This window comes from Peromyscus eremicus, chromosome 6 (assembly GCF_949786415.1).
Source record: "Peromyscus eremicus chromosome 6, PerEre_H2_v1, whole genome shotgun sequence".
NCBI lineage: Eukaryota > Metazoa > Chordata > Mammalia > Rodentia > Cricetidae > Peromyscus > Peromyscus eremicus.
The window spans coordinates 64,397,923-64,424,442 of NC_081421.1; the positions used below are offsets into that span (position 1 = coordinate 64,397,923).

The 26,520-nt window shown below is 45.5% G+C and overlaps 2 protein-coding genes across 3 annotated transcripts in view; both read left to right on the plus strand.

Moving 5' to 3' along the window:
• The window catches only part of Nup210l (nucleoporin 210 like), a 101,493-nt gene continuing 74,973 nt past the window's right edge, over nucleotides 1-26,520 (plus strand). The window contains exons 1-8 of one of the 2 annotated variants that reach the window (XM_059265748.1): nucleotides 1-244; nucleotides 1,613-1,749; nucleotides 8,497-8,628; nucleotides 11,977-12,070; nucleotides 13,737-13,887; nucleotides 18,145-18,277; nucleotides 19,453-19,611; nucleotides 23,320-23,388. In XM_059265748.1, coding sequence (XP_059121731.1) covers nucleotides 30-244; nucleotides 1,613-1,749; nucleotides 8,497-8,628; nucleotides 11,977-12,070; nucleotides 13,737-13,887; nucleotides 18,145-18,277; nucleotides 19,453-19,611; nucleotides 23,320-23,388 — 1,090 coding nt within the window. In that variant the 5' untranslated portion in view covers nucleotides 1-29. Of the gene's footprint in view, nucleotides 245-1,612; nucleotides 1,750-8,496; nucleotides 8,629-11,976; nucleotides 12,071-13,736; nucleotides 13,888-18,144; nucleotides 18,278-19,452; nucleotides 19,612-23,131; nucleotides 23,389-26,520 lie in introns of those variants that run through there. The other variant, XM_059265747.1, reaches the window with a different exon arrangement.
• On the plus strand, nucleotides 8,717-9,870 carry LOC131912796 (NADH dehydrogenase [ubiquinone] 1 beta subcomplex subunit 1-like). The gene is made up of 2 exons (XM_059265066.1): nucleotides 8,717-8,773; nucleotides 9,634-9,870. The coding sequence occupies exons 1-2, from the start codon at nucleotides 8,717-8,719 to the stop codon at nucleotides 9,826-9,828; spliced, it is 252 nt and encodes an 83-aa protein (XP_059121049.1). The 3' UTR covers nucleotides 9,829-9,870.

Consider the following 26,520-nt stretch of genomic DNA (forward strand, 5'->3'; position numbering starts at 1 on the left):
TGGTTGGTGGTGGTGCTGGCCTCCAGTAGATGAGTGGGACCAAGACGGTAGCCATGATTGGCTCTAGGCCTCCTGGACTCCCAAGCTTCAGGCTCCTTTTCTCCTTGACTCCACACCACCTCTTCCTGTTTTTAGTTGGGACTTTGGCCAACAAACTCAATGTGCCCCAGGTGTTACTGCCGTTCAGCCGGGAGCCCGGCCGGGTGCCCTTCTTGCTGGAGGCGCAGCGGGGCTGCTACAACTGGTGAGGGGCGCCAGAGCCACGCGATCTCGTCCCCACAGCGGAGAGGGAAGGGATTACAGGAATGTGGTGTGGTCCCGCAGTGTGGAGGGGCCTTAACGTTGCATCCTTGGGTGGAATATACCCTAAATTGTGAGGCTCTTTAAGAAGTTAACTAGAATGGGAGTCTGATTGCCTCCCTGTTGAGACAGCTAGTCAGTTGTCCGCACCGGCAAAGCCCTAAGTCAGACACAGCCGGCATTCATTTTCCCCGATTTGTGGGGTTTGCATGGAAACAGAAACAGGTGAAGTGAGAACCACATTTGAAGACCGACAAGGACGACAGTAACAAAACACGGTTCATCACGCCTGGAGATGAGATCTGCCCGTGTGATATGAGAGCGCCCCTCCCCCTGGGCAACTGAAGTGGGACGATTCGGGGTAGTCAATTCTGGGCTAACGACCTTCCTGACTATAAGAGAACCCAATGGCAGGTCATGTGGTTTCCTGAATTGTAAGGGATCTTAACTAAAGCAAGCCTCTAGGTGCCAGAACATTTATCCTAAATGGAAGGGATTTCCTCTTCCTGTATCTGCAGATCAGAGGGTTGGACTTCGGCTTTGCACAGGCTAGGCAAGCCCCTCCTGAGGAACTACATCCCCAGCCCCTTCCCTGCCTTACATGAGAAGCAGTGAGGCTTTTATCCCTGAGTACAAGAATTTCAACTCATTTCATGAGGACATATAAGGAACTTGGGCTTGTAGAGGACCCATATGATGGCCATCATTCAGGAATCGTCCTAGTATTGAAAGCTTTCTATTCATCTAAGATGCTAAGGATTATTTTGTATTTTTGTTTGGTCTCAGGAAGTGGGCAACTTTTCCATCTTAGACAGCAGCTCAATTTCTAGGCCCACAGGAAATTATTTCTCAAGACATAAGAGGAAGCCCCATCTTGTCGCAAACACAGCCTCAATGTTATTTTCCCACAGTGTGAGTCTTTTGTTTTACTTTGTTTTGTTTTTGAGACAGGGTTTCCCTGTGTAGCCCTAGGCGGCCAGGAACTCCCTCTGTAGACCAGGCTGGCCTCGAACTCACAGAGATCCACCTGCCTCTGCCTCACAAGCCCTGGAATTAAAGACTTGCGCCATCACAGCCCAGTGTGAGTCTTTTTTTAAACATCCTGGGAGGAATATAACATTTGAGATCTTTGCACAAGAGAAAAGGTTCTGACCGCTCTCCCGTTTTCATTCTTGTGTCCTCTGACAATGCTTCTCTCTTAGAGTGTCATTAGGCATACCTAATGTATGTAACATGGGAGAAGTGCAGACATTTCTTTCTTATGTCCCCTTGACCCGCGCATTTCATGCTCTTAACCATTCTGTTTCGGCAGGCATTCCACTCATCACGATGCAGTTACCATTGAGCCTTTATATGAAAAGGGCACCTCTTGTTCCCAAAGAGCTGTTCTTGTTGCTGAATCCACCCAACCAATCCGCCTCAGCAGCATTATTCTTGCTCGAGAAGTAGGTATGTTATGGGATTTGTTTGTTTGGTTTTCGTGGCTGTTGTTCCTTGAGACAGGGTCTCACTATGTAGCCCTGGCTGGCCTGTGCCATCCCAGTGCTAGGTTCAAAGGGGTGCACCACCGTGTCCAGTCATTTCTTTGGAGTTTTGAGACAGGGTCTGCCTGGGTCTGGTATACACTCTGTAACCCAGGCTGGCCTTGAACTCATAGGTCGTGCATTACCCTCCTGTGTGCTGAAATTAAAGATGTGCATCTCCATGCCTGGCAAGAAAAGGGTGTGTTAAAAGCAAAGATGAATAAGATAACGTTTTGTTTTGTTTTGTTTTTTTTTTTGGTTTTTCGAGACAGGGTTTCTCTGTGTAGCTTTGCACCTTTCCTGGGACTCACTTGGTAGCCCAGGCTGGCCTCGAACTCACAGAGATCCGCCTGGCTCTGCCTCCCGAGTGCTGGGATTAAAGGCGTGCGCCACCACCGCCCGGCTAAGATAACGTTTTGTATAAATGATTAACACAAATGTTTTTGGCTTCAAGTATTAAAAACTTAAAGAAAAAAGATTTCTGATATAAATCATAATTCAGTGGGCCAGTGAGATGGCTCAGCGGGTAAAGGTGCTTGCTGTCAAGCCTGACAACCTGAGGCAGAAGGAAAAAAAAAAAATCCTAAATGCTGTCCTCTGATCTCTGAAGGGAGCAGGCAAAAAAGCACCTTGTCCAAAGTACTGCCATTTTGACTTCAGACTCCATTTTAATTGTAGGGTGAACCAAAGTTCAAGTTCCCAAGCCCTAGGGGAACTGGGAACTTTCCAATGGCTGACCAACCTCCTCCTTAGACAATAGAAACAGTCCATTATCCCCCTAGTTCTCTAAAACATTATGGCTGTTCCTAACAACAGAAAGAACAAATGAATCTGATTGGTTGGACATTCTGTGTTGGTTGACAGCGATGGAACACATAGGGAAAGTCCCTAATCTCTGACTCCTGACTGGGGAAAAATATAACTGTAACTTGGCAACAAATGTTTCTGGTTTTTCTGCTTATAAACGCTACTTCTCTCCCTGCTTGGAGCTGTCAAGAGAAACAAGGCCCCTGAGTCCTTGTCCTGATTGATCGGGGCTGCAATGATTGATCAGCAGTCCGCTTATGTGGTGATTTATTAAAGTCTTTGGAGTCCATAAGTGTTGTCTCTCTCATTCCTCATGGTGCACAACAGACTGGGTGTAACATCTCCACATGTGCACGATGACATGCTTGCATGTGCATACACACATGGGAAATGAATATAATTTAAAAACAATAGCATAATTTTGCCATCCTATTTATTTTTTGTTTTGAGTGTTTGATCATTTTTGAGACATGGTCTCACTTTTTTTTTTTTAGATTTATTTATTATGTATACAGAAGAGGGTGCCAGATCTCATTACAGATGGTTGTGAGCCACCATGTGGTTGCTGGGAATTGAACTCAGGACCTCTGGAAGAGCAGTCAGTGCTCTTAACCTCTGAGCCATCTCTCCAGCCCATGGTCTCACTTTTATAGACCAGGTTTTCCCCAAACTCATAGATATCCACCTGCCTCTGACTCCTAGGTTCTGGGTAAAGACATGTGCCATACTTAACCTAAGAACACTTTTTTTGTTACATTTATTTTTGTGTGGGGAGAGGGTATGTATGAAATGATGTGCATGTAGAGGTTAGAGAGCAACTTTTAGGAGTTAGCTCTTGCCCTGCACCATGTGGGCCCCCAGAACTGAGCTCAGATTGTCAGGTTTGGGAGCAGGTGCTTTTACCTGCTAAGCCATCTCACAGTTTCTAATTGTGCATTTGTGTGTGTGTGGGGGGTTGTTTTTTTGTTTTTGAGACAGGGTCTCACTGTGTAGCCCTGGCTAGCCTGAAATTCCCTATGTAAACTATGTGGCCTCAAAATCACAGAGATCTTCCTGCCTCTGCCCCCCAAGTGCTGGGATATGAAGATATGCACTGTAACAGCCTTGGCTGTCCTGGAACTCACTCTGTAGACCAGGCTGGTCTCGAACTCACAGAGATCTGCCTGCTACTACCTCCTGACTCCTGGGTTTCTTTTTGTTTGTTTCAGTTTTGTTTGTTTGTTTATTTTTGAGACAAGGTCTCTTAGTCTGGGCTAGCCTTGAACTCCTGGTGATACTCTTTTGCCTTGGCTTTTTAATCACCAAGATTTCAGAGTGCATAATGGTGTGTGTGTATGTGTATGTGTTGCATACATGTTCATGTGGAGGCCAGAGCTTAGCTTCTGGTGTCTTTTTCAGTGGCTCTTCATCTTTTTTTTTTTGAAGCTGAGGATGGAACCCAGGGCCTTGGGCTTGCTAGGCAAGAGCTCTACCACTGAGCTAAATCCCCAACCCCTCATCTTATTTTATTTTATTTTTTTTTTGTTTTTTTGTTTTTTTTTTGTTTTTTGAGGGTTTCTCTGTGTAGCTTTGCGCCTTTCCTGGAACTCTCTCTGTAGACCAGGCTGGCCTCGAACTCACAGAGATCCGCCTGGCTCTGCCTCCCGAGTGCTGGGATTAAAGGCGTGCGCCACCACCGCCCGGCCTCATCTTATTTTTGAAGCATGGTCTCTCCTTGAATCAGGAACTCCATGTTTAGGGTAGGCTGCCTGGCCAACGAGCCCCCAGGATTGCCTGTCTTCACTTACCTAGCCCTGGGGCTACAGAGGTGTGCCACACTAGGCCTGGTTTTTATGTGTGTTCTGGGGATCCAGACTCAGGTCTTCATGTGTGTGAAACAAACATTTTGCTCACTGAGCCATTTTCCCAGACAGGGTCTCATGTAGCACAGGCTGCCCTGGAACTCACTATATAGTTGAAGCTGGCCTTGAACTCCTGATCCTCTTGCCTCCCACTTCCTAGGTGCTGAGGATCCAGGAGCGCACCACCACAACTGGCGTCTCAGCAACACACTTTTGACATTTTAAAGTGTGTTGGGGAGTCAGGCTCAGTAGTGTGGACTTGTAACCCCAGCTGTCGGGAGATGGAGGCTGAAGGATCACGGATTCAAGGCCAGTATGGGCTATTCAGCCTTAAAATGAAAAAGAAAGCTAGGGATATAGGTAGTGGCAGAGAGCTTGCCTCCTAACGTGTGTGAGGCCCTGTGTTCAGTCCCCAGTACTAGTATTGGTCAGCTGTCCCTCAGTTTGGGTTTGTCTGATGGTTTGGATTATAGTTTTGTTTTTGTTTTTGTTTGTTTTTTTTTTGGTTTTTCAAGACAGGGTTTCTCTGTGTAGCTTTGTGCCTTTCCTGGAACTCGCTTTGGAAACCAGGCTGGCCTCGAACTCACAGAGATCTGCCTGCCTCTGCCTCCCGAGTGCTGGGATTAAAGGCGTGTGCCACCACTGCCCAGTTTGGATTGTAGTTTTTTGGGGGGGTTTTGGGGGTGAAGAGCCTTGGCTTTGCATCGTGTGCCAGAGTGTGTGATGCCAGCAGTGGCTGTGTTTATACCTGATTCAGATGGTGTCTGTCTGTGACGTTCCCATTCTCCCCTTCCTTTACTCTAGTCGTGGAAAATCATCACTGAGTCCAGCCCCAGAAGCAAAGGAGAAAGATTTAAGCCTCACCTTGGAGGGAGACTTGTCAAAGAGCTTGTGGTGATATATTAAGTACCACAATAGCTAGTAAATATTTGGGGAAGATACTTTGATACAGCCCATCACTCCTTAAAGGGTTCACCCACTGATGTTATCACATATGCGTGGGTTTTAAAGAAAGATTGTATAATTTGTTTTGTTTTGTTCCAGACAAGGTTTCTCTGTGTAGCTTTGGAGCCTGTCCTGGATCTCGCTCTCTAGACCAGGCTGGCCTCGAACTCACAGAGATCCGCCTGCCTCTGCCTCCCGAGTGCTAGGATTAAAGATGTGCGCCACCACCGCCTGGCCAGATGGATCTTTTTGTTCATTTGGTTGGTTTCGAAACAGGTTATCTCACTGAGGACCTTTTAGCAGTCCTCCTGCCTCTGTCTCCCAAATGCTGGAACTTTGGGTGTATACCACCACACCTGTCCTCCATGAATGTTAGCTGTGATGTTCAGATGGTTACTTTTTTCCCTTTCCCTCATCTCTTCTATATTTAGTATTGTGAAAGAAAGGCATCTTATGTCTTACACGTACCGTCTTCTTCCCATTGAATAACTTACTCGGTTATTTATGTCAGTATGGACTCAGCTATTGGGGACGGGGTTATAATCCAGTTCTATGTGTCCTACTTAGCTTTAACTGTCAGCTTGACAGAGCCCCAGCGAGTCACCTGAGAAGGGAATCTCAGCTGAAGGACAGCCTAGATCAGAGTGTCCTGTCTGTGGGGGAATGTCTTGGTTGTTAATTGATGTATGAGGGTCCAGTCCAATGTGGGGGACACTATTCCCTGGGCAAATGGTCCTGACCTCTATATGAGCCTGCGAGTCAGCCAGCCATCAATGTTCCTTTATGATTTCTGGTTCAAATTCCTACTTGAGTTCCTGTTTGGACTGCTCTCAATGATGGATTACAGCCTGTATAAAAAAAAGTCTTTTCTGCATTTTCGTTACTTTGGGTTTGGTGCTTGTCACAGCAATAGGGAGAAAACTAGACTACTGTGGTAATTCATCTTTTCCACTTGTGGTATCCTGCAGGTTGGCTCCTGTGTCCTTTGGACGTGCCCTTATTTTTGCTATTTCCTTACAGTACTTCCTTTTTTTTTTTTTTTTTTTTTTTTTCATATAAGGCCTCGTGTAACCACTCTGGCTTCTGATTCACTATATGGCTGAGCATGACCTTGAACTTCTGATCCTTTTGCCTCCGCCTCCCCAGTCCTGGGATTACAAGTGTGTACCACCATCTGTGTTTATGCCCTGCTGGAGATCACGCCCCAGGCTTCCTCCATGCTGTCCAACACTCTACCAACTAAGTTCTGTCCCCAGCACAGTCCTTTCTTGCCTTAGAGCTCTAGAGTTATATTTAGACCGCACGATCTAGATGTTAGTGTGCTTGGTGCTAAGGGAGTGTCCCCGTTTCTAGGTTCTTAGCAGACAGAGCTGAGAAAGAAACGTGCACATGCCAGCCTATGTGTACACACATCTCTGTTTATTTATGTATGTATCTAGCTAGCTGAGTGTGTGTGTGTGTGTGTGTGTGTGTGTGTGTGTGTGTGTGTGTGTGTGAAAAGAAATGTGAATTCAGTGATCGCTTTAACTTTAATCTGGGCTTATTCTAGACTTTTCTCCTTTGTTTATTTGTAACTTTGCTCTCAGAAAGACAGGCCTGGGCTGCTGAGCTGGCCCAGGAGGTGATCTAAATTTAATCTCTGGAACCCATGTAAAGGTGGAGGGAGAGAACGGATCTACAAGACTGTCCACTAACATCCACATGCCTGCTATGGCATGCATGTCCACACACATTTACACACACACACACACACACACACACACACACACACACACACACACCTCTTTGAATTCCCAGCCAGCCAGGTCTGCACAGTGAAACCCTGTCTTAAGAAAATAACTAAAAACAAAACAAAAAAGTCCAGAGTTCAAGGGAGGGGGAACAAAAACCAACCAAACAAAAAACCCTTGAGGGCTGGTCGGATGGTTCAATGGGTGAAGGTTCCTGCTGCCAAGCCTGATGGCCTGAGTTTGAGCCCTGGGACCCACAGGTGGAATGGAAAGAGCTCACTCTCTCAAGGTGTCTTCTGACCTCTACACACAGGTAGAGGCTCATTAGTACAGTTTTCATACAGTACCGCCATCTTACTTTTCTAAATAACTTTAAAAAACCTATTACCCTCATTTTATAAAAGATTTAAAAAATATGCCACTTAAAAAGACAAGGAATAAAGCAAGTCCCACGGAAGTGACACACAGCCCCGGGTTTGATTTTCTGTGACAGGGTCTTACTGTATAGCAGCCCAAGCTGGCTGAACAAGCAGCCGTCTTCCTGCCTTGGCCCCTCAGATGCCAGGATTACAGATGTTTGCCGCTGCAGCCAGAGCATCTTTTAGGCCTTTTTGGATTAGTTAGGAACTTGGCATACAAGAAACGTTATCATGTAGTTCTGCAGGGTATCAGGGATGGGCCTGATACACAGCTCTTAGCGAAGGAACATCTCTCCAGCCCCGGAATGAACTCTTAAAGCTGCTCTCTGACGTTGAGGAAACAAATTAAGTGCACTGGCTGCTCTTCCAGAGAATTCTCTTCAGTTCCCAGCATCCACCTGGTGGCTCACAACCACCTACAACTCCAGTTCCAGGGGATCCAATGCCTTCCTCTGGCCTCCTAGGGCACTGCATGAACATAGTACATAAACATACATACAGGCAAAACACCTATAGGCATAAAATAAAAAAAATAAAAAAAATAAAGGTTGGTTCTCTCATCCTCATGCTTGGCAGGACATTTACTCCCAGAACCCTGTCATGAAACAGAGGTTCCTTTTATTTTGTCTTTTTGAGACAGTCTCTCCACATAGCTCTGGCTGCTGGCCCTTTTTTTTTTTTTGGTTTTTCGAGACAGGGTTTCTCTGTGTAGCTTTGCGCCTTTCCTGGGACTCACTTGGTAGCCCAGGCTGGCCTCGAACTCACAGAGATCCACCTGGCTCTGCCTCCCGAGTGCTGGGATTAAAGGCGTGCGCCACCACCGCCCGGCTGCTGGCCCTTTTATAACCTTTAAACTCTTGAATATTTGAGACATTTAATAGATTGGTGACAGTTTACTTAAATAGTCAGTCAGCTTTTTGCTCCCTTGCAGTGACTGACCATGAACTACGCTGTGATGTTAAGGTCGATGTGATAGACAGCATTGAAATTGTTTCTCGAACCCGGGAGCTGTATGTGGACGATGCACCCCTGGAACTGATGGTGAGGGCCCTGGATGCTAAAGGTAAGGGGACTGGAGATGGTCCGAGAAAACGTGTACCTAAAACGGAGCAGTACTCCTTCACGCTGGGCTCGGAAACAGGAACCGTGCGATGGTGGCAGGTTGTGAATGTGACCTGTTCGCTCACTGGGGACTCACATGCAGGAGGGTCTGCAGTGCAGGACATAGTTCAATGTACGAGCTGCCGTCTTGCAAAAAAACAAAAAAAACTATTATTTCTTCTTATTTCTGGACTTTAAAAGAAATTAGTTCGGGCTAGGGGAGATAGCTCTGTGGCTAAGAGCACTGGCTGCTCTTCCAGAGGACCCAGGTTCAATCCCCAGCACCCACATGGCAGCTCTCTACTGTCTGTAACTCCAGTTTCAGGGGATCCGACATCCTCACCACACAGACAGACATGCGGGCAAAAACACCAATGCAAATGAAAATAAAATTAAAAAAAAAAGAAGAAGTTAGTATGAGGGTGGGGCCTGTGTCTCACAGCATACAGGGAAGTCTCAGTACGTGTGGAAGTCAGTTCTCTCCTTCTACCGCGTGGGTCCTGGGGCAAACTCGGGTCCTCAGGCTTGGCGGCCATCTCACTAGCACTGACTTTTGTTTTGTTTTGAGACAGGGTCTCACTCTCTATCCCTGGCTGTCCTGGAACTCTCTCTGTGGACCAGGCTGGCCTCCAACTCACAGAGATCAGCCCGCTACTGCCTCCAGAGTTCTGGGATTAAAGGCGTGCGCCACCGTGCAGGGACGAGCTCTTTTACAGTATTGACATCTGCCACTGAGCTTCTATCGATGGTCCCCAGATCAACAATTAAGGATATATTTTAAGATTTATTGCCGGGCGGTGGTGGCGCACGCCTTTAATCCCAGCACTCGGGAGGCAGAGCCAGGCGGATCTCTGTGAGTTCGAGGCCAGCCTGGTCTACAGAGCGAGTTCCAGGAAAGGCGCAAAGCTACACAGAGAAACTCTGTCTCGAAAAAAAAAAAAATTAAAAAAAAAAAAGATTTGGTTAGGCTTGTCACCAGGCTGCAGCAATCACAATGTTTCAGCTTATATGTGACTACTGGGTTCATGTATTGGCTCCCATGAGATTTGTCTTTGGATGCTATCTAGACAAGAGGAATGACGAAAAGCTAACTGCCTTCCGGAATAAGAGTATGCTATTTCGAAGGGAACTGAGGCCCAATGAAGAAGTTACTTGGAAGTAAAGCCTGTGGCTAAATCACAGAATGTTTACATTTTAAAAGTTATTGGAGCCGGGCGGCGGTGGTGGCGCACGCCTTTAATCCCAGCACTCGGGAGGCAGAGCCAGGCGGATCTCTGTGAGTTCGAGGCCAGCCTGGTCTCCAAAGCGAGTTCCAGGAAAGGCGCAAAGCTACACAGAGAAACCCTGTCTTGAAAAACCAAAAAAAAAAAAAGTTATTGGAGAAATAAAAACATTTATTAATTAATTGGAAAAAAAATTTATTGATAACTCTGTTTGTTTGTTTACATTGTTTTAGATTTATTGATTTTAGTTTCCGTGTATAGGTGTTTGTATGTATGTATGTATATGCACCACTTACAGCCCTAGTGTTCAAGGAGGTCCAAAGAGGGTGGATCCCCTAGAACTGGAGTTATAGATTCTTGTGAGCCACCTGATTTATGCTGCCTTAAATGTGCTATAGTAATGTTGTAAAATGATATTAAAAACAGTCATCACTACTATTTTGTAAACTTTTATTTAGTAAACAGGATTAAAATTTTATTTACTGTGTTTTTTATTTACTGTTGCTGGCATGCATATGGCGGTCGCTTTCTATGTTTACAGGATGGAGCTCAGGCGGCCAGGCTCGCACTGTGAGTACCTGTGCCCACCGAACCACCTCAGTAGCCCAAGACTATTGAGCTAATTTTTTTTTGGGGGGGGGGTATGTGAATGCTGGAAGATCAGAGAACCAGAACAGGCCACAGCTTCCTCACCTTGCCAGTTCCTCAGCTGATCCTGTTTCCTCAGACTGGAAGCTTCTGAGTCCTCATATCTGAATGGATCTCAGCTGAACTGCTGCTAGAAGCCTAAAAGCTTAACCAGCCAAATGCTTCTAGTTTCTGGTCCTCACACCTTATATATCTTTCTGCTTTCTGCCATCACTCCCTGGGATTAAAGGCTCACTTTCTGGGATTAAAGGCGTGAGTCACCATGTGTTGGGCTAATTTTTAAGACTTGAAAAAGTAACTTTTGGAATCTATTTTTCATGAAAATTTGTGTAGAAGGAACCAGGGTGAAGTATGCCTATCACCTATGAGGTGTCTTAGGTGGCTTCTGAAGTATGCCTGTCACCTGTGAGGTGTCTTAGGTGGCCTCTGGATAGAAAGGGACAGAGAGACTTCGGAAGCTTCGCCAACTGCCAGTGGGTCCATGTGGGTCCCTTCTACTTTAGAAAGTCTGTTGGAGCTGAGCTATGGTGGCACACACCTTTATTTATTTTTTTTTAAATAATTTATCTTTATTTTATGTGCATTGGTGTATGAATGTATGTCTGTGTGAGAGTGTCAGATCTTAGAGTTACAGACAGTTGTTAGCTGCCATGTGGGTGCTGGGAATTGAACCCGGGTCCTCTGGTAGAGCAGTTGGTGCTCTTTTTTTTTTTTTTTTTTTTTTTTCTTTTTTTTTTTTTTCGAGACAGGGTTTCTCTGTGTAGCTTTGCGCCTTTCCTGGAACTCGCTTTGGAGACCAGGCTGGCCTCGAACTCACAAAGATCCGCCTGCCTCTGCCTCCCGAGTGCTGGGATTAAAGGCGTGCGCCACCACCGCCCGGCTCAGTTGGTGCTCTTAACCACTGAGCCATCTCTCAAGCCCCGGCACACATCTTTAATCCCAGCACTCGGGAGGCAGAGGCAGGTGGATCTCTGTGAGTTCGAGGCCATCTTGGTCTACCAAGAGAGTTCCAGGACAGGCGCCAAAGCTACACAGAGAGACGACCTCTCAAGAAACCTAAATAAATAAGGACAGCCTGTTGGGAATAGCACTTACATTGTCATGTGAGGATCTTTCTCATGTGTGTGTTTCAATCAGTTAATAAAGGTTTCGTTATTTGTTTTGTTACAGAAAAAGACCTAAACTGATATATATATATATATTTTTTTGGTTTTTCGAGACAGGGTTTCTCTGTGTAGTTTTGCGCCTTTTCCTGGAACTCACTTGGTAGTCCAGGCTGGCCTCGAACTCATAGAGATCTGCCTGGCTCTGCCTCCTGAGTGCTGGGATTAAAGGCGTGCGCCACCACCGCCCGGCTGGTTAGTCCCTTTCTTGTTGAAGATACTTGGATGTTTTGGGATATGTGATTCTGTCTTGTCTGCTTTTGGTTTCCTCTACAGGAAACACGTTTAGTACTTTGGCGGGCATGGTGTTTGAGTGGAGCATTGCCCAGGATAACGAGTCAGCAAGAGAAGAGCCGTCTAACAAAATTAGGTAAAGCTGGAGCCTAACATACCACCTGTCTCTAGAGGAGATGTGTCTCTGTGCGACACTCTGGACAGCAGCCACCTGTGTGGACTTTGATAATCCTACTGTCTGGTTTTTTTTGTTTTTTTGTTTTTATTTTTAAACAGATATATTCACTAGGGCAAATTATCTTTTTTTTTTTTTTTTTAAATATTTATTTATTTATTTATTTATTTATTATGTATACAGTGTTCTGCCTGCAGGCCAGAAGAGGGCACCAGATCTCATTACAGATGGTTGTGAGCCACCATGTGGTTGCTGGGAATTGAACTCAGGACCTCTGGAAGAGCAGCCAGTGCTCTTAACCTCTGAGCCATCTCTCCAGCCCCGCAAATTATCTTTGGTAGAAAACAGAGGAGATAAATGTGGAAACCTTCATGAGAGTTAATTTGAGCCTCCGTGAGCTCAGGCTGTCTGCACATGCTAAAATTGTGTGAGATAATTAGCCAGGAATGTTGGCAAGCACTTTAATCCTAGCAGTCAGGAGGCAGAGGCAAGCTGATTTCTGTGAGTTCAAAAATAACTTGGTTTACATAGTGAGTTCCAGACCAGCCAGGTCTACACAGTAGGGCCATTAAAAAAAAGAACAGATCACAGACAGCCTAAATTGTAGTCATATAGCAGTCTTAGCCATAGGCTAGTCCTTCTGGAAGTCAGAAATTAAAAAAACTCAAACCAGGCTCAGTGGCACAGAACTATAATCCCAGCCCCAGGGGGTGGGAGAGTGGAGTGAGGTGCTGAAACAGGAGGATTAGAAATTTAGGGTGAGCTGGGCAGTAGTGGCTCACACCTTTAATTCCACCACTGGAGAGGCAGGTGGATCTCTGAGTTCAAGACCAGCCTGGTCTACAGAGGAATTCCAGACAGCCAGAGCTACACAGAGAAACCCTGTCTTAAAAAAACAGTAGTAGTAGTAGTAGTAGTAGTAGTAGTAGTAGTAGTAGTAGTAGTTCAGGGTGAGCCTCTGCTACATAGCAAATTCAAGTTACATAAGACACTGTTTCAAAAAGCCCACAAACAAGCAAAGGTATTTCAAAGCTGTCTGCACAGACAGGCTTTATAAAGACTAAAGTATAGAAGACTGTTAATTCTACTAGAGACAAATTTTTTTAAGGAATTTTAAAATTAATTTTATATACCTGGCCAGGCGGTGATGGCACACGCCTTTAATCCCAGCACTTGGGAGGCAGAGACAGGCGGATCTCTGTGAGTTGGAGGCCAGCCTGGTCTACAAAGTGAGTTCCAGGACAGCCAAGGCTACACAGAGAAATGCTGTCTCAAAAAACAAAACAAAACAAAAAAAGAAAGAAAGAGAAATCATTTTACATACCAATCACAGCTCCCCCTCTCTTCCCTCTTCCCACCCCTCACACCTCCCTCCCCAACCCCTCCCCGATTCCCTCCTTCAACAAGGCAAAGTCTCTCATGGGGAGTCCTCAGAGCCTGGTACATTCAGTTGAGGCAGGTCCAAGCCCCTCCCCCTGCATCAAGGCCATGCAAATTGTCCCACCATAGGTAGTGGGCTCCAAAAAGCCAGCTCATGCACCAGGGATGGATCCTGATCCTGCTGCCAGGGGGCCCTGAAGCCGATCAAGCTACACAGCTGTAGAGACAAATCTCACTTTGTATCCAGGATCCTGAAATTCTCGGAAGCAGTGTATTCTCCCCCTGAATACATAGCTGAGATGGAAAAGGAAGAGCGGCAAGGAGACGTGATTTTGGTGTCTGGGATGAGAACTGGCGCTGCTGTTGTAAGAGTCCGAATTTATGAGCCGTTCTACAAGGTAAACAGTCTGTGCCAGAAGCAGCCATCTGAAGTCCTGCCCCTGGGGAATACAGTAGAAGCCTCTAACTTGCTGTCGTCTGGGCCAAGAGCTGATCATTTATTTGGAAAAGCCACTTCAAACCTGCAGTGGTGGCACACACCTTTAATGCCAGCACTCAGGAGACAGAGGCAGGGGGATCGCTAGGAGTTTGAGGCCAGCCTGGTCTACATGGTGAATTCCAGGCCAGCCAGGGCTACATAGTGAGACTCTGGTGCCAAGGATCAAACCCATGCCCTCCACATGATAGGCAAGTGCTTCACCACCGAGCTACCACGTGTCCTGACATTCTCTTTTAAAAATAGCTAACTTTTTGTAAGTCCAAGGGTCTGCTCTTTTTTTTTTTTTTTTGAGATAGGGTCTGTATGTTGTCTTGGCTGGCCTAAAGCTCACTATGTAGACCAGGCTGGCCTCCAACTGAGGTTCCTCTAGCTTTTGCCTTCTGAGTACTGGGATTAAAGGTGTGCGCTACCATGCCCAATCTAAAGCTTTTCTTATTTAAATTTTTTAAAAATTATTTTAGGTTTAAAATGATGAGTGTTTGCCCGCACGTGTGTTGTGAGCCACACGTGTGCCTCGTGCTCTTGGAAGACAGAGGGAGCTGGAAGAGGGCATCAGATGCCCAGGAACTGGAGTTACAGTGGATTCTGGACATTGAACCCAGGTCCCCTGCATGAACAACTAGTGCTCTTCACCACTGGACATCCATTTTTCAGTAGAGGAAACATTTATTTTGGCCACTGTTTAATTGGTTTTAGTCTCCAGTCAGCTGACTCTATTTCTGTAGCCTGGATGAGGCTGAACACCATGATAGAAGATTGTGGCAAGGGAGAATGTAGTTGTTTTTTTCACTCTTTGGGACTCCACCACCCAGCTCCCAAATAAATACACAGAGACTTGTTCTTACTTATGAATGCCTGGACTTAGCTTGGCTTATTTCTAGCCAGCTTTTCTTAAATTGTCCTGTCAACCTTTTGCCTCTGAGCTTTTTACCTTTCTTTATTCTACATATTTTCTTCCCTTCTTACTCTGTGGGTGGTTGTGTGGCCGGGTGGCTGGCCCCTGGCGTCCTCCTCCCCTCCTCTTCTCGCTCTTCCTTTTCTCCTTTTCTTTCAAGTCCAGATTTCTCCTCCTATTTATTCTCTCTGCATGCCAGCCCCGCCTAGCCTTTCTCCTGCCTAGCTATTGGCCGTTCAGCTCTTTATTAGGCCAATCAGGTGTTTTAGACAGGCACAGTAGCACACCTTCACAGAGTTAAACAAATGCAACATGAAAGAATGCAATGAATCTTTGCATCATTAAACAGATATTTCACAGCATAAAAAAAAATGTAGCATATCTTAAACTAATATTCCACAACAGGAGAAAGTTGCTTACTTGTGGCAACTGGGTGTGAGAGAGAGAGACAGTAAGATAGCGCTCCACCTTACGTTTTGAGTCAGGGTCTCTCACTGAACCTGAGGCTCTCCTGTTCAGCTAGCTGGTGAGTCCCAGGGAATCTCCTTCCTCCACCTCCCCAGCGCTGGGATTACAGGAATGTGCCACTGATCCTAGCTTTTATGTGGGTGCTAGGGGTCAAATTTAGGTCGCCAGGCTTGTCCATCAGCCCTTACTGACCAAGCTTTCTCCTCTAACAGTGTTAACCTCGGGTCCAACTTAGAAATCTAGGTGGTCGACTGCATAGTAAGTTTGGAATATGGTCTACATAGTGAGAGCCCATCCAAAACAACAACAAAACCACAAAAGAAATGTAGACACTCTGTCTTGCATAAATTACCGTTGCGAACTTTATCTTTCGTGGTCAAGTGAAAATGCAGAACTGTGAGAAGGGCGTGGACCATGGGGTGCGGCATCTTGCAAGAACCCCAGTCTTTTCTGTTCTCACCTGTGTTTGATTTGCTGACACTTATGAGTGACTTTCTTTTGACTTCTTTTGTCTTCAGACTTCTGTTTTACACGTTTTGAAGTGTATTTATTTATTTGTTAGTGGTACTTATGCAAAGGTCAGAGGACGGTGTTGGGGAGTCTGCCCTCTCTGCCCACCTTTGTGAGGGATGAAGAGATCAAACTTACTTCTCCTGGACTTGACAGGAGCCTTCACCCACTGGGCCAGCTCTCAGCTTCAACAAGCCTCTTTAATCCCTAGTTTTGTGCCAGTGTACTTATATTGTACAAATATTGATTGATTGATTGATTGATTGATAGACTTGATGTGTGTATGTTTTTGTGTTGACATGTGTGGATGCTAGAGGTCGATGTTAGGGCATCTTTTGCAATTATTTCTCCACCTTATTTTTTGAGACAGGGTCTCTCTCACTGACACTAGGGCTCACTGGGTTGGCTAGACTGGCTGGGCCCAGCAATGCCCAGAAATTCTCATGTCCCTAGCTCCTCAGCTCTCTCCCTCCCCAGCTCTGCGTTTCATTGTGCCCAGCTGTTTTACATGCATCCTGGAAACTGAGATCCTCAATTTGCAGAGCAGGCATGTAACAACTGAGCCATCTCCCAGCTGCTGGGTTTAAGGGGTTTTGTTTTGTTTTGTTGTTCTTTTTAAGACAGGCTCACTCTTTGTAGCTCTGGCTGTCTTGAATTCACTATGTAGACCAGGCTAGCCTGAAACTCACAGAGAGCCTCATGCCTCTGCCTCTCAGATGCTGGGATTAAAGGCCTGTGCCACTGTGACCTTAGGTTTTTGAGACAGTAGATCTTACTTGGTAGCCCAGGCTGATCCTCCAAGCTCAGCCACCCTGGTACTGGGATTGCATGCATGTCCTCTACCACTAAGCTCTACCCTCAGCTCTGTTTATTGATGGTAGTGCAGGTCTTCCTGTGGTGTGTTTGCACTGGCGTGTTTGTGTGTGTGTTCGTGAAGACCAGAGGTCAACCTTGATCCCTTCAGGAGCCACCCTCCTTATTTTTTGAGTCCCTCTCAGTAGGACCCGAGGCTCACTGATGTGGTTGTACCTGGGGATCCAGCTGTCTCCCCTCCCTGGAGCTGGGATGACAAACGTGCCACCATGTCCTCAGTTCCTCATGCCTGTCACAAGGCCTGCACTGATTGAGCCACCTCCCCAGCTCTGGTTCTGTTTTGGTTTTTAAGGTAGGGTCCCTCTCAGCCCAAGCTGGCCTCAGACTTCTGATCCTCCTCTCTCTACCTCTTAAATGGTGGAATTATAGACTTGTAGCATCATACCCAGCTTCCTGTTGTAATGTATTTATAAGTTATAGCTAACATACAGTAAGAAAAAAATGACTTTGATAAGCATTTACTTTACATGACCAAAGAACAACTGTGTGGGCATCCTACTGAACAGCCCAATAACCTGATCCTGGGTTAGTTTTAATATGAATCAGGGCTGGAGAGATGACTCAGCAGTTAAAAGCACTGGCTGCTCTTCCAAAGGACCCAGGTTCAATTCCCAGCAACCACATGGCAGCTCACAACTGTCTGTAATCTCGTTCTCAGGATCCAACACCCTCTTCTGGCCTCCAAAGGCACCAGGCACACACATGGTTCACAGACATACACGCAGGTACAATACCCATGCACATTAAAAATAAACACACACACACACACACACACACACACACACACACACACACACACACACGGCATTAGAGCTGGAGACAGAGGGGGCGGTGGAGAGCTCTTGACTACAGGCTGCATCTGTTAGATGGTTTCATGGACACTTTCAGCTTAACCTGAAATGATTTGTGATTATTAGGAAATTTTTTTTTTTGTTCTTTATATAAGCTTATTAAAAAATGGGCTGATGAGATTTCTCAGTGAGTAAGGGCACTTGCTGCCAAGCCTAACAACCTGCGTTTGATCCCGAGGACCCATGTGGCAGAGGGAGAGAATGGATTTCTGCAAGTTGTCCTCTGACCTCCAGACATGCCCTGTGATAGCCACATCCCCACACACATAAAAACAAACAAACAAATGTAAAAACTATTGTTTTTAACTTATCAAAAGTAAGCTTTGGGCCAGGTAGTGGTGGCGCACACCTTTAATCCCAGCACTTAGGAGGTAGAGACAGGTGCATCTCTGTGAGTTCGAAGTCAGCCTGGTCTATAGAGCAAGTTCCAGGACAGGCTGCAAAGCTACACAGAGAAACCCTGTCTTGAAAAACAAACAAACAAAAAAGTAAGCTTTGAACAAGGGTGGGAGCTTCGATGACTTTTGCCCATGGAAATTTTTTTTCCTTCCTCTTTTAGAAAGTGTCGGCAGCCTTGATCCGTCTGCTTGTTCTGGAGAACATATTTCTTATACCGTCCCACGATACGTATCTCTTAGTAGGAGCCTATATTAAATACCAGGTTGCAAAAATGGTTCAGGGAAGAATGACAGGTAAGACTGCTTAGCCTTTCCTAGAACTCACGGTGACTGAAGGAGGCAGTGCACACACCACGGCAAAAAACACTTCTTTGTAACGTTTCGGATCTTGTGATAAAATACTTCTAAGTACTGAAGTTGGCGTATTTTGAAGAGCTTATTGGCATATGTAACTTAGTTAATGAATGACACAGAGCTTCTGCGTTTGCGTCCACTGTTGAGATAACAGCCCAGAATCACCAGCTGATAAGGGGGGAAGTGAAAAGCGCTTATCTGAGGGGCTTGGATGACCTTTGTGGTGCTCTGTGAGAATTGTTTCTTCATAAGCTCAGTCCCATAGCTAAGCTTAATAGCCGATGGGCTAGACAAGCCCATTGAATGAATAGTTATGTGGACTCGGTTAACTCTGTCCTGTCCATGCCTAGTGGTCATCCACCCAGTTCACCAGGTTTATTCGTTTTGCTGGTGCCATTTTTACAAGGATTTATTTTAATCATAATTACGTGCATATGTGTGCAATCTGTGTGTGGTTATGTGTACATGTGAGTGCAGGTGCACACAGAGACCTGAAGAGGGCAATAGATCCCCTGGAGCTGGATTTCAGGTGGTTGTGGGCCACTTGATGTGGATGCTGTGCACAGAACTCTCATCCTCTGGAAGAGCGAGCTCTTCAGCCCCAGTGTTGCCTGATTTGTTTCTTTTTTTGAGGTAGGGTCTTTTTACAGAGCCCTAGCTGTCCTGGAACTCACTATATAGACCAGGCTGGCCTTGAGCTCACAGAGATCCGCCTGCCTCTGCTTGCTGTATACTTGGGTGAAAGGTGTGCATCACCATGCCCAGCTGTGGCTGTTGTTTGAGATGGTGTCTCAGGTAACCTCGGGCTGACCTTAAACTCCCCAGGTAACTGAGGCTGGCCTTGAACTCCTGATCTTCCTGCCTCTGCCCTCTAGGTGCTGGGATTTCAGGGGTGCAGCAGCAGCACACCCAGTGACTCACTAGTTTTCAGATGTGTAAGTCAGGAGTTGGGTGACAGCACCCCTTCTCTCTGTGCAGATTCATCGTTCTGAAACAGGGATTAGAATCAGACCCTACTGTTGATGTAAAGGGCTAACGTTCTGTCTTTCTCACACAGTGCACTGGAACACCCCTCTCCTGGACGGTTCCACATGTCTGTCTTCCATGTCTTACAGAGGTGAAATTTCCCCTGGAACATTACACATTGGAATTGCAAGACCACGGAGGTACAAATAACGGGCTCCCTGCTGGGAAAGTGGCTCTGCTGGATGAGAACACAGCCACAGTGACTGCTCTCCAGCTGGGCCAAACTAACCTCGTCTTTGTCCACAAAAGTATCCTTTTGTTCACAGTTTTAGTGGCCAGTCTAAACTTCTCTGAACATACTAGGCATGGTTCTTGGCAAAATACCTTATTAAGAGTGATAATGGGGGCGGGGCAGGGGAGGTGGCTGGAGAGATGGCTCAGTGGTTAAGCGTTCTTACTGCCATTTCAGAGGACCCAGGTTCGATTCCAGCCTCCACATGGCAGCTCACAACTGTCTGTAACTCCAGTTCCAGGGAATCCGACACCCTCACACAGATATGCAGGCAGGCAAAACACCAGCGCACATTCAATAAATAAATAAATAAATATTTTTAAAACGAGTGATTATGGGCCTGGAGAGAGGGCTCAGCAGTTAACCGCACTGGCTGCTCTTCCAGAGGACCTGGGTTCAGCTCCCACGTCAGGTGGCTCACAAACACCTGTAACTCCAGCTCCGGGGCATCTGCCTTCTTCTAGCCTCTGAGGGTACTGGCACACACACAACTCTCTTTCCATCTCTCTCTCACTCACACACATACATGCACACACACACACACACACACACAATTTTCTTTTCTGAGACACAATTTCACTTTCTAATGTTAGGATTATATTCACTTGTCACCAGCTTCTAGTCATTTTAAGACATCTAGGGTGTCATACCTACACAAGAAACAAGTCTCTGAATGTCTGTCTGCTGGGCACCATCCGAGTGGCAGGTGTGTCCCGAATTCCCTAGCAGAATTATATAATTTTTTTTTTTTTATACCAAGTTCCTAACTAATCCAAAAAGGCCTGAAGGACTAAGCGAGTTGTGGTAAACACCTGTAATCCTGGTCTCTTAGAGGCCAAGGCAGAAGCAGCCAGCCTGGGCTGCTATACTGCAAGCCTGTCAAACAAGCAAGCAAACAAATAAATAAATAAAACCCGGCACTAGAGGGATGGCTCAGTGGTTAAGAGCACTGGCTGCTCTTCCAGGTTTGATCCCTGTATCCTCATTCAGGGGCTCTGACGATCTCTTCTGGCCTCCTCAGGCACTTGCTTGCACACGGTGCACAGACATACTATACATGTAGGCACCCATACACATAAAATAAAAATAATAAAAAAAGAAAAGAAAACTAAAAGACTGTAGTAGTAGGAAGTCTTGGTCACGTTGTCAGTAAAAATAGCTCAGTTTTTGAAAAGAAGGAAAGAAAAGCAGGTAGAAATTACCAAAAAAAAAAAAAAAAAAAAAAAAAAAAACCCAGGAAGAAACAGGTCTCGTGTAGCCCAGGCTGGCCTCAAACTCATGGTATAGCAGATGATAACCATGAGCTTTTGATGCTCCTCCTCATCTCCCAGGTGCTGCGGTTGCTGGTGTGTCCCACCACTTCCGGTTCTGTGGTGCTGGGGCTGGACCCCAGGGCTTCATCTCGCTGGGCAAGCCCTCTAACAGCTGATCCACATCCCCGGCCGAGAGAACTTAAGAGAAACTTGCAAATGACTGTAAGTTAAAGAGGAGGAAGTTAGAGCTGTAGAGGAACCGAGAGCGGCAAGTTTGCTGATAGGAAAGAAGTGGAGGAGAGCAGTGGAGTGTGAGTTAGAAGGCTGTGTGTGTTATTCTTGCCGCAGGAATGACTGTGTAAGAGCCAGTCTGTTGTTCCTTCACCCGTAAAATAAAGGGAAAGTTATATTTCTGAATTTCACTCTAATACTTACATTTTATGACTATTATATTCAAGTACATATCAGAACCAGCCAAGTCTGGACACTTGTTTGTGGAGTCTTTAGATTTGCTACAGTGAACAGGTAAAAATAATTACCAATTACCAAGTGTATACCAATCACATATATATGTATGTATACATATATAATATGCATACTTGTATATCATTTGGGTGGGTGCATGAACAATTTTCATTTGATTTTTGTTTGCTTAATTGGTACTGTTTGTTTGTTTGTTTGTTTTGAAACAGTGACTTGCTGTGTAGCCTAGGCTGGCCTAGAACCCACTGAATAACCCAGGCTAGCCAAGGAGCTTAAGATCCTCCTACTGCCACCCCCGAACACTGGAATTGCTGGCCTGTCTCAGTAAACCTACTTAAATATACCTGAGAGACAGACTGTTTTCTCTCCTCAGTGCTGAGAACAGAACACGGGTCTCTAGATGAGCACTCCACAACTGGGCTGCATCCGTCCTTTTCAGCTTTTACTTATTTTAATTTTTATGTATTGTATTTATTTACTTGTTAACTTTTTTTTTTTTTTGACTGGGCCTCCTATGTCCTAGGCTTCCTTCAAACTTGCTCTGCGGATCTTGAACTCCTGACACCCGCCTTCACCTTGTGCCTTGTGTGGTGCAGGGCATGAAACCAGGCATGGTGGATTCTGGGCAAGCGCTCCACCGAGAGAGTTTAGGAGTAGTTTGTCTTTGAGAGGAATTGTGTTCCTGATTGTATCATGGATTGACAGACATTGGGGCAAATATGTGTTCCTTCCAGAAAGTAATTGTATTTAACTAGTAGTATATCTAAGTAAACTAGAAGTATTTTTTTTAAATTTTAGATTTTGGGTTTTTTTTGGGGGGGGGAGGGGTTGAGACAGGGTTTCTCTGTGTAGCCCTGGCTGTCCTGGAACTCACTCTGTAGACCAGGCTGGCCTCAAACTCACAGAGATCTACCTGCCTCTGCCTCTATTTTATTTTATGTGTATGAATGTTTTGCCTACATATATGTAAGTGGACCAAGTGTGTGTCTGATGCCTGAGGAGGCCAGAAAAGGGCATCAGATCCCCTAGAACTGGAGTCACAGATGGTTGTGAGTCACCATGAGGATATTAGGAATCAAACCAGGTCCCCTGCAAGAGCAACACATGCTCTAAACTACAGAGCATCTCTGTAGCTCCTAGAAGTATTTTTAATGGCGAAGAAATAGACAGCTTGGCGTTAAATATTTGCTGCAAGTTACAGTAACCTTGAAGCCACAGCGCTCCAGGCATGTGCTGAGTGGCACGTCTTGCCCACCTTCCACCCCCACCACTGTTCATAGTTTCAGGAAATGTTTGTCTTCCTCCAGAATGGTACCATGTTTTCCTGCATTCCATACTGGGCCCTCTATGGGAATTTATTTGAAGAAATAGTTCTGTAACTAAATGAATTTTAAAACCACAGAACATGAACTTCTTTCCATTTCATCTTCCTCAAATTTATTTCTGTATCTATAGGTGTTTGGTCTACATGTGTGTCTGTGTACCGTGTGTATGTTCAGTGCCTGAAGAGGCCAGAAGAGGGTATCAGATATGTGGGACTGGAGCCACAGACACATGTGAGAATTGATGTAGGTGCTGGACCTGAACCCAGGTCCTCTGGAAGATCAGCCAGTGCTGAGCGTCTCTCTAGCCCCTGAATTTTTATTACATTTATTTATGTGTGTATATGTGTGTGTGTGTGGAGTCAGGTGATGTGGATGTGTGTGGAGTCAAGTGACAACTTGTGGGAGTCAGCTGTCCCCTCCTACCATGTGGGTCCTGGGGATCAAACTTAGGTCTTCAGGCTTGGCAGCAACTACACGTCACTGGCTGAACCATCTTGTTGGGCCTTCTCAGGCTTTTCTCAGGAGTGTTCATATTTAAATTTTGGCTTTCCAAAGAAAATATGTGTGGTTTTGTTTGTACATTTATTATTTTTTTCTTCAGTGGCTCATCTTTCTTTTTGTACCCAACATTGGCTCAGATAACTTCCTTAAGCAAAAATTACGATGTCCATATGCGCTCTGTGTCTGGACTCCCAAACTCCACCATATATGTTGTAGAGCCCGGATTTCTAGGTAATTTTAGATAATGGCTTTCAGAAAGTTGAATAATTTAAGTGAATGCATTAAACATAAATGAATTCACTAAAGCGAATGTATTAAACATAAAAAGACTGCCAAAGTCTCAGCCTTCATTCTGAGACTTCAAATTCAGCCTAACTTTGATCTGCTTGCTTTCTTTCTTTCTTTCTTTCTTTCTTTCTTTCTTTCTTTCTTTCTTTCTTTCTTTCTTTCTTTCTTTCTTTCTTCTTTCCTCCCCCGCCCCTCTTTCATTTTTGCTTTGTTGTGTTCTTCCAAGACAGGGTTTCTCTGTGTAGCCCTGGCTGTCCTGAAACTCACTGTGTAGACCAGGCTGGCCTTGAACTCACAGAGATCCACCTGCCTCCGTCTCCCGAGTGCTGGGATTAAAAGCGAGCATCACCATGCTTGACTTTGATGTATTACTTCTCTGCTGTTATGATAAGACACCGTGACCACGGCAGCTTATGATTTGGGACTTATATTTCCAGAGGAATAGAGATCAGTCGTTATCATGCCAGTGAGCATGGCCGCTGGCAGGGTGCGCTGGAGCAGCAGCTCAGCACTCATATCCGTGCCCACAAACAGGAAACAGAGCAAACTGGAGAAGCGGGGAAGCTTTGAAACCTTAAGCCTGCCCACAGTGACACACTTCCTCCAAAAAGGCTACACCTAGTGATCCTTCCCAAACAGCCGTCAACAGCACCAAGAAATGCCAGAACCTTATTGAGGGGGCATCTCACCTCATTCAGACCACTACACTTGACCATGGCCTTTATCACAATAGGAAAGTAACTAAGACACGTGATGTGGGTTTTTTGTTTTGTTTTGTTTTTTTTTGTTTTTGGGTTTTGGTTTCTGGTTTTTTGAGACAGGGTTTTTCTGTAGAACAGCTCTGGTTGTCCTAGAACTCACTTTGTAGACCAGGCTGGCATCGAACTCACTGAGAACCACCTGCCTCTGCCTCTGCCTCCCAAGTACTGGGATTAAAGGCATTTACCACCACCACCCAGCTATATAATGTTTCTTGATTGAGTGTTCTTTATAAGAGTAGAACATAGCCGGGTGGTGATGGTGCACACTTTTATTCCCAGCGCTTGGGAGGCAGAATCAGGTGAATCTCTGAGTTGGAGGCCAGCTTGGTCCACAGAGTGAGATCTAGGACAGCCATGGCTACACAGAGAAACCCTGTCTCAAAAAAAAAAAAAAAACACCAAAACATCTTAAAACAGATTGTGGAGTTGGTCGTGGTGGCACACACCATAGTCCCAGTACTTGAAGACTGAGGCAGGATAATTGCCAATTTGAAGCCACCCTGGGCCACATGTGAATTCCAGACCCCCCAAAACGCCTGGCTTCAGCAATATTCCATTAGGGGAGGGGAGGTGCTCCTGAGACCCCACTCCTCCCCAGGAGCCAGAGCTAGCTAATGGTTCTGGTCACACCCCTCCATGCTGTAGCCCCGGGAAGCTGCCCTTGCTCAGATGAGTAGCCCTGCGCCCATGCTCATGCAAGCAACCTTAATTATTATTATTATTTTTTAAATATCTTTTTTAAAAAAGATTTATTTATTTATTTATTTATTTATTTATTTATTTATTTATTTATTTATTTATTCTGTTTGCATGTATCCCTGCATACCAGAAGAGGGCGCCAAATCTCATTACAGATGGTTGTGAGCCACCATGTGGTTGCTGGGAATTGAACTCAGGACCTCTGAAAGAACAGCCAGTGTTCTTAACCTCTGAGCCATCTCTCCAGCCCCGAACCTTAATTATTTTTTTTTTTTAACTTTTAAAAAGATTTATTTCAGGGGCTGGAGAGATGGCTCAGAGGTTAAGAGCCCTGGCTGCTCTTCCAGAGGTCCTGAGTTCAGTTCCACCTTACATGGTGACTCACAACCATCTGTAATGTGATCTGGTGCCCTCTTCTGGCGTGCAGACAGAACACTGTATACATAATAAAGAAATAAATCTTAAAAAAAAGATTTATTTTATTTTGTAGTATGTGCATGTTTGTGTACCGTGTACATGGATGGTGCCTTTGGAGGTCCTAAGAGGGTGTTGGTGCCCTGGAGCTGGTTAGCAGTGAATATAGGTTGTAATGTGGGTGCTGGGAACTCAGCTCAGGTCCTGTGGAAGAGCAGTCAGCTTTTTTTTTTTTTTTTTTTTTTCCTTTCTGTGCTGCTCTATTTTAGTAAGGATGCTCTGAAACTTAGATGGGAACAGCTAATGACAGCATGTGGAAATGAGATGTCGGCATCCATAACCACTGCTACAGTGATATATGAATCTGTGTCTTCATTCCGTGTTTGCTTTGATACTGTCTCCTTATATATGTAATATCATAATGGAGAATACAGTTAAGTAGGTGTCCTGCATTTCAGAGAAGCAGGAGGTGGAAAACCAATCCTGCCTGTGAAGGATGATAACCACCCCAACAGCCCCCGAGACCCAGCTATATTCTTGAGGGAAAGTTCTAAGAATCACAAGCATTTTTTTAAATAGTTACTTTATTTTTATTTTATTTGCATAGGTGCTTTGCCTGCATGTATGTCTGTGTGAGGATGTCAGATCTGAGAGTTACAGACAGTTGTGAGCTGCCATGTGGGTGCTGGGAATTGAACCTGGGTCCTCTGGAAGAACAGCCAGTGCTCTTAACCACTGAGCCGTCTCTCCAGCACCTCTTTCTTTCTTTTTTTCCCCAAGATTTATTTTATGTACATGAGTGTGCTATTGACTTTAGAGCCAGAAGAGGGCGTCAGATCCCACTATAGATAGTTGTGAGCCACCATGTGATTGCTGGGAATTGAACTCAGGACCTCTGGAAGAGCAGCCAGTGCTCTTAACCACTGAGCCGTCCTTCCAGCTCACACAACACACACACACACACACACACACACACACACACACACACACACACACACACACGCACACACAAGCACACAGGGCATAGGAGGAGAACTTGGTAAAAAGCTTTGGGAAGGAAGAGGAGGCGGGTGGAGAGGGTGATGATGTGCGTTTATAAAGCTCAAAGAATCGTGGGGTTTATTGTTGCTGTTTTGAGACAGAGTCTTTGAGACAGAGTCTCACTGTAGTCCTGGCTGGTGTGGAGCTGCTACGTAGACAA